The sequence below is a fragment of the Jaculus jaculus genome, chromosome 8, assembly GCF_020740685.1.
Source record: "Jaculus jaculus isolate mJacJac1 chromosome 8, mJacJac1.mat.Y.cur, whole genome shotgun sequence".
NCBI lineage: Eukaryota > Metazoa > Chordata > Mammalia > Rodentia > Dipodidae > Jaculus > Jaculus jaculus.
Window position 1 is genome coordinate 105,555,906 of NC_059109.1, and position 10,100 is coordinate 105,566,005.

The 10,100-nt window shown below is 43.5% G+C and overlaps 1 protein-coding gene across 1 annotated transcript; it reads left to right on the top strand.

The window, feature by feature from the left end:
• Positions 1-536: 536 nt before the first annotated feature.
• On the top strand, positions 537-9,775 carry LOC101605173 (cystatin-13-like). Its single transcript, XM_004668750.1, has 3 exons — positions 537-764; positions 7,426-7,539; positions 9,692-9,775. The coding sequence occupies exons 1-3, from the start codon at positions 537-539 to the stop codon at positions 9,773-9,775; spliced, it is 426 nt and encodes a 141-aa protein (XP_004668807.1).
• The last annotated feature ends 325 nt before the right edge of the window (positions 9,776-10,100 follow it).

Sequence of the window (10,100 nt, forward strand, 5' to 3'; positions counted from 1 at the left end):
GGTGCTCCTCCTTCCCCTCACTGTCATGTCTTCACCAATCTGGAACCTCTTCCAACTCTGTCTTCAGAGACTTTACAGTGATTCCAATGCACAGGCATAGTTAATTTAATCATCAAACATTGGTGCTTCATTACATTTTCATCCCCTTAAGGTCAAGGGTGATGGATTTCTCTGACAGTGAGATTAGTATTTTGTTAGTTAGGGGCCCACAAGAGCCTTCTCATTAGTAGAACTCATGAATGGCTGAAACTTGTTATGGATAATACATATGCTCCTCCTTCACCCCAACACTCAAGACATCCCAGGAATTCTAGTGCTGCATGCCAGAAATAAGAATTAATACCAAAAATACATTTTGTGTATATTTAAGGATCACAATGATGCTGACATGCCTTTTACCCTGCAACAGTTCCAGGAAGAGCTGGTGTAAGAAAATCCACATTTCCGCAGAGCCAACAGAGCCCTTGAAGGCTAGATCCACCCTACCTCTGGAAGGACAGAAGAAACTTTGCCTATACCCCCTTGGCTGAAGCACTATGGCCAGAAGCTACCAGGCCTTGCTCCTCTTGGTGGTTACTGTGGTCCTTGTGTCCAGAGGTGTCCAAGGTTGGGGCTCAACAAAGGTGGTGAGGCCATTTGAAGACATCTCCAAGACTTATGTCTATGTGAAGCAGGCAGTCTGGTATTCTATGAAACAATTTAACAAGGCCAGCAAAGACCAGTACAGCTTCAAGGTTGTGGACATCCTGAGATCCAAGGAGCAGGTGGGTGGACTGTCTGTCCTTTGCCTTCATTTTCAGTCTCAACTGGGACAGAACTCAAGGTCTATAGCTTTGATGGCTATTGCAACAGGAATAGAAACAGGGTCAAAAGATGCCTCTAGCTTGAATATATTAACTTCAATTTAGAAGGCTTTGAATGAAAATTAGATGTCATTTTTTAAATTAGTCCAGGATGATGAAGATGAAACAAAATATTCATTAAAATAACTTAAAACTGATTACAGTCACATCAAAAAGTAGAGGTCAGAGCCCAAAAGGCAGCTTGATGGGGCCATGTTTGGGACCAGTTGAGCACCACTAGCAACGAGAATGACAGGAACAGACTGCTTACAACGCAGTGGACAAGCAAGGACACTGAGGCCAGCCGTGGCAGAGGGGACATCTCTTCTTCATAGGAAGATGCTAACTGACCCACTGGTGTAAGAGAAATGACATACTTAGCAAACAACCTCTTTTAAACTTACTACTTTTTGCACTTGTATGTGTGTGTTCTGTGCATGCATGTGTATGTGGGCACATGTGTGTGCACATGGGCACAGTGTGCACATGAGTGTGGAGGCCAGGGGCCAACATTGGATGTCTTCCTTGATCGCTCTCAGCCTTACTGAGACAAGACCACTCACTGAAAGCAAAGCTCACAGAATCAGCTAGTCTAGCCAGCCAGCTTATCCAGGGATCCTCTTGTCTCTCTGCCTCTGGAGCCATGGGGTTATAGATGTGTACATATTTTTTATTGACAGCTTCCATACCTATAGACAATAAACCAAGATAATTCCCTTCCCTCCCCCACTTTTTCCTTCACAGATTCACACTTCACCATATCCCCTCTATCTCTCTGTTTGTCTCTCTTTTATTTTGATGTCATCTTTTTCTCCTGTTATGACGGTCTTGTGAAGGAGTGCCAAACACTGTGAGGTTATGGATATTGAGGCCAATTTCTCTCGGGACTATTGCGCTGTAAGCAGTCCTACCCTTCCTTCAGCTCCTACATTCTTTCTGCCACCTCTTTTGCAAAGGACGCTGAGCCTTGGAAGGTGTGATAGAGATGTGTCAGTGCTGAGCACTCCTCCGTCACAGATGTGTACCTTCGCATCAAACATTTGTGTGGGTTCTGGGAGTCCAAACTCTGGGCCTCATGTTTGTGTCACAAGAACTTTTACCAATTAAGTTATCTCCCCAGCCTTGGAAGTCACCTCTTTATGATACTAAACAGATCAGGCAGAGGTCATCAGTGAATTCCACAACCACTGGTGGGGGAGTATTTGTGGGGAAATCCCTGCAGGGATTGCTCACTGCAGTTACAGGTGGCTTAATGATGGGGATGTGTTGAGGAATGCCTCACTAGGTGCATTTATCATGTGTGAATTCCCTACATATGCATAGATGACAGAGGTCAGTCGCTTGTCATCACCGTAGGATATGACCCTGCTACTGGTACCACATGGTGTGGTACTTTACAGTAGACATTCTTTCTATAAGTAGGAGGACACTCTAATGATAATAGTATAGCAAAGGCACAAACAGAAAACATAGTTACTTATTGTCTTATAATCATCAGTATTTCTAAATTTTATGTACTGCCCATAACCATATCACCATCCTTTCATATCATTGGCAGCACACTGGGCTTGTTCACAGCAGCAGCATCACATTTGTGATCCCATGCACGCCATGGTATCAGGCAATAGGAATATTCCATCTCTGCTAGACTCTCACAGGACCGCCTTTGTAACTGTGTTCTGTCATCACAGGGTGCATGCCCATGATTGCAAAGGAGAGAGACAATCGGGAACGAGTTCAGCACCTTCCTCTCCAATGGGCTCGGCTAGATTGGCTAGCCGGCAAGCCACAGGGGTCCTCCTGTCTCTGCCTCCCCAGCACTGGAATCATAGTCACTCACTGCTGCACCTGACTATTATGTGGATGCTGGGAATCCAAATTCTGGACCTTATGCTTGTGCAGCAAGTCCTCTGCCACCCACTGAGCCATCTCCCCAGCCCCTTTACTATAATTTTAACTTGGAAGTGTATTTGGTCTCTGAGTTGCAATAATATGATTTAATGACTTCTGAACTAATAACGGTGTAAAAGTCACATGCATCCAATAGAAACCTGTGCTAGAAATGTGTAGTACGATACTCTCTTGCGGTGTTGGATAGTGGTAGTAACTTATAATATTTTCAACATATGATTTTTTTGGAATATAGTATAAGTCAAGGAACATCTGTTTTACTTGAAATTCAGTAATGGTTGTCAGCCATGGATGGTCTTGCTCTCTAGATTTTTGGTAATGCTTAGAGACACTTGTGGCTGTCACAGTTAGAATAATTGTGATTCATGTCCAGTAAGTCGGGGCATGGGAAGTTACTAACTATCCTATCACAGCCAGGCCACCAAAGCAAAGAAGGATCTAGCTCCAAGATTTATGTGGTGCTGAGGTTAAGAAACTTGATCTCTAGTTAACACAAAAGCTCTAGAGTTTGCTTACAAGTTGTTGAATTAAACAATTAAAGGAGGGTTGGGGATGTTGCTCAGTGGTTAAAGCTCTTGCTGCTCAACTTAAAGACCCTGAGTTTGATCCTCAGGCCTCACGTAAAAAGCTGGACGCCATAGAGAGCATGCTAACACTGGCAGCGAGATGGGAAGCCGAGATGGGAGATTTTTCCCAGAAACTTCATGGCAGGAGAGCTCAGCAAAGAATGGCAGAGTGAGAGCCTGTAGAGAAACCCTGCCTGATGTGAGGTAAAAATGGGAGAATGACTCAAGGTAGTCTTCTTACCTCACACACACAGCCTGGCTCATGTGTGCCTGCACTCTCGCACACAAACATGCAAACATCACACACCAGTGCGTGTGCACACACATATGCACAAAATAAAACAGAATCCTGAAGAACATGAAAGGAAGGCTGGGGATGCAGCTCCGTCGGTCGAGGGCTGGTCTGACGTGCACGAAGCCCAGCGTCTAGCACTGCGTGAGCCAGTTGTGGCGGCATCTGCAGCCTCCGCACTCAGGAGCTGGAGGCGGAGTAGTAGATTCATAGTCGTCCTGGGTTACATGAGACCTAGGCTCAAACAAAAGGAGGGAAGGAAGGAAGGAGGAGATGGAGCAAGGTAGGAAAGAAGAAAGGAAGGAAGGATGCACTTCAGTGTCACCACTGCATCTCCGGAAACGATGTGGCAGAGTATTTTCATCCACCAGGTTTGTTGCTAGGAAAAGGGCAAAAATAAGCCTTCCTTTGCATAGAACACTGCAACACACACTTTGAATGTGAATTCCTCCTTTAAAGAGTGTTAGCAGTCCTGGGCTGGAGAGATGGCTTAGCGGTTAAGTGCTTGCCTGTGAAGCTTAAGGGCCCTGGTTGGAGCTCGATTCTCCAGGACCCACATTAGCCAGATGAACAAGGGGGCGCACGGGACCAGAGTTTGTTTTCAGTGGCTGGAGGCCCTGGCGCCCCCATTCTCTCTCTCTCTCTCTCTCTCTCTCTGCCTCTTTCTCTCTCTATCTGTCGCTCTCAAATAAACAAAATAAACAAAAAATTTTTTATAAGAGTGTTACAAGTCCTAAGTCAATTTTTAAAATCATTTATTCATGTTTTTAGGCATTGAACCTAGGACCTCCATGCATACTGTTGTACTAAACAGATTTAAGTTCTTGCCAGTGCCACAGGCTACAAAAAAAACATCTCTTGCCACTTGTCACCACCAACAATAATGCACATTTGTCCTTCATATGTTTGCCAAGCTGATGCATGTGAAGATACACATTTTTATTATGTATTTCTTAGTACCAGGAAGAATTGCCTCTTATTGATTTTAACTGCGAGGCACATTTTCTTCTTGATTCTTTTTTTTCCCCGCCTGCATTGTTTGTCTTACAGATTAGTAGATATGCTTTATGTGTTATTAATATTAATCTAGCTTTATATATAGACTGCCAATATTCTGTGCTTGCCTTTACAGTGTTTTCATATTTATGACTCTCTTTTTTGACATATTTATAACTGACTCTTCTCAGCCAGTTGCCATATTTAAATCGCTTGTCCACTTGAATGTATCCTACCTCAAGTCTCATTGGTATTATCTGATTCTGTGCCTTTCTTATTATTTTTTGTTGTTGTTTGCAAGGCAGGGTCTCACTCTAACCCATGCTGACTTAGAACTCCTTCTGTAGCCCCAGACTGGCTTATGAACTCACTGTAATCCTCATACCTCAGCCTCCTCAGTGCTGGGATTAAAGGCGTGCATTTCATAATGATAAAAGCCTGGGTTTCTGACTGCACAGCACTTCCTATAAGGCAGTCTTGGGACAAGAATGCTGGCTGATGCTGGGTGCAGGTAGGCTGTCCTGAGAGTCTCTCCTAGATTACAGCATGTGGACTAAGGTGTTGAAATCTGGAAGGCTTTGGAGTGAATCACATACTGTGGAAATTCTAGTTCTGGAACAGACTAATACCTGTTAACTAGATGTGAAGATTCTATAGATTCTGCTCTGCTCTTTGTTTCCTTTTTTTTTTTTTTCTGAGGTAGGGTCACACTCTAGCCAAGGTTGACCTGGAATTCATTATGTCATCTCAGGGTGGCCTTGAACTCATGGTGATCCTCCTACCTCTGCCTCCCAAGTGCTAGGATTAAAAGCGTGCACCACCATGCCCGGCTTTTTGTTTCCTTTTGATGAAAGAGAGAAAATTGGCATGCCAGGACATCTAGCCACTGCTATTGAACTCCAGCCATGTGTACCCTCTTGTTTGCACATGCGACCTTGTGCACTTGTCTCACTGTTTTCTGGCTTATGTGGGACCTGGAGAGTTGAACATGAGTCCTTAGGCTTTGCAGGCAAGTGCATTAACCACTAAGCAATCTCTCCAGCTCTGCTGTTTGTTTCTTGAGCTCCAATAAATAAAAACAACAAACTTGCCTTGGAAAAGATTCACTGTGGAATGTTTTACTTGCTTAATCCTGGGGAGAGTTGCCATTACTGTAAAATAACTGAGGGGATGGAGAGAAGTCTCAGTGGATGGAGAAATCACTTGCCACACAAGAAAGATGACCAGAAATCAGATCTCCAGTAAACATATAACTGAAAATGTGGAAGGAGGGATAATCAAAATCTAATAGGATATAAATAAATCATATGGAAACCTACTTTTTTGGGCAATGGAATGCCTAGAAGCCATAGATTGTTACTAGAAAATTTTCTGTGCCAGAGATGGGATACCTTCTAGTGAGTTGTTGGCCAAGGAGGTCACTGATGCACCCAAAACATTACAGGGCATTGCTGAGGCCCTTGGTTTCCCACCAGGAATAGATGGTAAGACCCTATTGCTGATGACTCCACATACTTTGGCTGCGAGGCCACTGAGAAATCCTGCTGGAACTGAGCTGATAACCTCCTCCATGTAGACCAGCTAACAGAAAGCTGGAAAATGCTATGCTGCATTCAGTTCAATGAGAGAGAGAGAAATCACCAGTGAAGATATTCAACAGTGGACACTGCAAGCCTTAAATTTGGCCAGCCAGGTCAAATAAGCCAACAGGTGCACTAGTGGCACGTCTATTGTGAGGAAACCAACTGCTCTCTAATTGGACTGGAGGCCAACTCCATGGGAGGGAATACATGCCTGATACCGAAAGCCACAATAGGGATAGTCAGGAGCCATAGGGGTGTAATGTCTGCTGCTGTCTGGCTAAATGTATATCCTATGCTCACCAAATTGCCCAGTAAGCACTTGTCTTAAATGATTATACCCATATATTAATGCTATTCTCACGTTTGGTCAGAGAAGCTTCTCTTTTCAGATGTCAGTGACCTTGGGATGACTCACAAGGCATCATGGTGCTGGGAAGAAGTGACAGGAGTGCTCAGTACTGCAATATCTCTATCACACCTTCCAAGGCTCAGGGTTCATTGTAGAAGAGGTGGCAGAAAGAATTTAAGAGCCAAAGGAAGGGAAGGACTCCCTATAACATGCTCCTCCAGACACAAAATGGCCTGGATATCCATGACCTCGCAGTGCCTGGCACTACCTACACAAGACCATCATAAAAGGAGGAAAAGATCATGACATCAAAATAAAAGAGAGACTGAGATGGGGAGAATGGAGTTTCAAAGGGGAAGGTAGGGAATTACCATGGGTTATTGTCTACAATTATGGAAGTTGTCAATAAAAATTATGTAAATGCCTGATGAGTGTGACAGCCCACCTGCAATTCCAGTGTGCAGGACGCAGAAGCAGGATCTTGGGGGCAAGCTGGCTAGCTAGACTAATTGAATAGTGAACTCTGTGCTCAAGCCAGAGAGCTTGCCTCAGTAAATAAGATGGAGAATGGTTGAGGGAGCCTCCAGACATTGGCCTCTGGTCTCCACACAGGCGTACACATATGCATGTGCACTCATGTGCACATGTACACACACTCACCCATATATTACACACAGAGAGACATATGCAAACACACATAAATTATAGAGAGAAATAGAAACAAATGTCAAGCAAAGAATCTCTCCAAATATTCCCCAAACTTTTGCCAAGAAAATGCAGGGTGGCAGACAGACAGTATTGCCCTAAGCAGCTGACAGCATGCTTATTTGCCATGGAGCATAAATACAACTATTTTTCCTTTGATTTAACTCTTACTCATCAACAGATCACAGATAGTCTGGAGTACTACATTGAAGTCAAAATTGCCCGAACAATGTGCAAGAAAATTTCAGGAGAAAATGAAGACTGCTTAATTCAACAGGATCCCAAGCTGAAAAAGGTATGTGCTGAGATGAAAGGAAATGACAGTCTCTGTTAGATTTTTGTAATATATAGGAAAAAAAAGATAGGTCTAATTCTGCTTTATTTTTTTATTTTTTATTTTTTTTGGTTTTTCGAGGTAGGGTCTCACTCTAGCTGAGGCTGACCTGGAATTAACTATATAGTCTCAGGGTGGCCTCAAACTCACAGCGCTCCTCCTACCTCTGCCTCCCGAGTGCTGAGATTAAAGGCGTGTGCCACCACGCCCAGTTGCTTTATTTTTTAGTATTGTTTTTAAACTCTGCTTTGGTTATAGCCATGATATATGGTCAGATTCCACACCTGGAACACCATTTCTATTGCCTATTATCGCAACCAAGCTTCCTCACCCCACTAACACACACACACACAGAGAAAGTGGGAGGGAGCGAGAAAGAAAGAGAAACATGCACAAACATGGGCTTAAGGCAAAACCAGTTCACTATTTCTTGCTATTCTGTAGTCAGGGCTAAGTCCTTGTAGACAACCTTTCTGCCCCCATGGTGTGTGCTCAGGCAAAAAGGTTCCAGAAATGTGTATTTCTCACACTCCACATCACCTGAGATGGTTGATATGGTTGAAAGTTGCTTCAACTTAATTTCTACTCTGTTTGGGTCCTCTCTGGGACAAACTTAGAGTGACCAATTATATTGTCAGGACTCCGGGATTTCCTAGGACATGGATCAGTCCTTGCTAAAACCAGAACATCTCAGTCAAATCAAAATGAGCTGTTTACCCTATACATTGAATTCCTCCTAACATGGTGGTTCCAAGGAGTCAACATTTGTAAAGAACCTCTAAAAAAGGTTAACTAGACACTTCTATTATCCTTGAATTGTATTCATGTTGGTAAACACCCTGTCTGGGGGTACCATCCTCTGGAAGAGGTTGACCCAGGCAAGAGTATGACAAGATTGTCTCACTGAAAACTTTGAAAGGTTTCTCTCAATATTGGACTGGAAAGCTTGTGGTTGCTATGAAGCAGGAAGAAGTCTTCTCGGTAGACTCTGTAAGCCAGTTGCTCTTTGGCAAGGCTGGGAGGTCATAGGTCTGTCCAAGTATCCCAACCCAATTGCTCCACATGTTCAACATAGTCTCCTATGTTCAGTCTTTTGCACCTTAATGTCAGAGTTGAGGGACACCCCAGATTTGTCCTGGTGTGGCTAGGCCTTAGGCCAAGATGAGGACTGTCATGAAGGTCAGGTTATCACAAAAGGGTCAGTATTCATCAGAAAGTTCCTTACCCTCCATGTCTGTTCAGCAGACTCATTTGAGGTTTAAATTTAAACTTTGGAAGTATGCACAAATGTTTTCTAAAATCACATTCTTTTGAAATACATAAGGGATAATAATGGTGGCATGTCTCTCTGAGTCCTTGACAATATCTCAATTACATCCCCACAGGAGTTATCTTTGACATCATTTATGTGGCTATCCTTAAGTTAACTTTGGTGTAACTCTACATATATTGATATAATGAGAAACCTTTTCTTTTTTTACTTCTTTAAACTACTGATATAATTATGTGTATTTTAATGAAATTCATTTGCATCTTTGCTTGAGGCTATTATGTATATATCACCATCACGAAGGTATTTGTACTTTGTTTCTTTATTCTAAATGTATAAAGGACTTTCAGGGGAGAGACTGGAAAGCAAGTGTGCTCATTGCCCACCACGAGCCAGGAGTCTCACTTGTTCTGAAGAACTATGGGATCACATCTATGTATCTTATCCAGCTCCCTAACCATGGACTTTTTTGGGGGTCTTGGTCTGTGCAGAGATTTGAACTCCTCTCTCTGAAGGGCATAGGGCCTTGTACTATTTTTTTATTGTTCACTCCAGCAGAGCCACTGAGACATCAGGGCAGCACAGGGGCTCCGTGAGCCACAGAGAAATGGAGGAGACTGGACACTGGACTAAGGATGGCCAGCTCCTGGGTTCATACCCATCTGTGAGAACGGCTGGATTGTCTGCCTTATGGTTCAAGGTTGGCCATCTATGCATTGCAGGGGACATGGTCCTCATGCCTCTTAGTCCTCCTGAGCAGAGCCCAGAAATAGGAATTTCTGTTGTCTTTAAGTGCTTCTTCCCCACCCCATACTAATTAACCACGCTTTTTGTCTCTTTTAGACCATGATTTGCACTTTCATTGTTAGATCCAAACCATGGAATTTTGATCTCAGTCTGCTGAAGAAACAGTGCGAAGAAATATAATGCTCTTCTCACTCACTTTGCCTTTTAAAGCAGTAAAGTCACGTGCAAGATATTTGACCACACCTGACCCACTGACTGCATTTATACAGTCTTGTTGCTTTCTTGCGTGTTCCTCATGGGTTGGGGGTGGACAATGGGTGATTCCATTTTCTGGCATCAGACAGCCTACTGTAGGTGGCGCCATATGAGCTTTGGTACCGGAGGACTTCCTCTGACTGGAGGTGTGGGCTTAAGTGCCAGGGTAGGCATGATCCCTGGAAGGAGCCTTAAGCCACTGGTGGATACTAAAGGATGGATATCCACATTGCTTTCTTCATAAAATTAT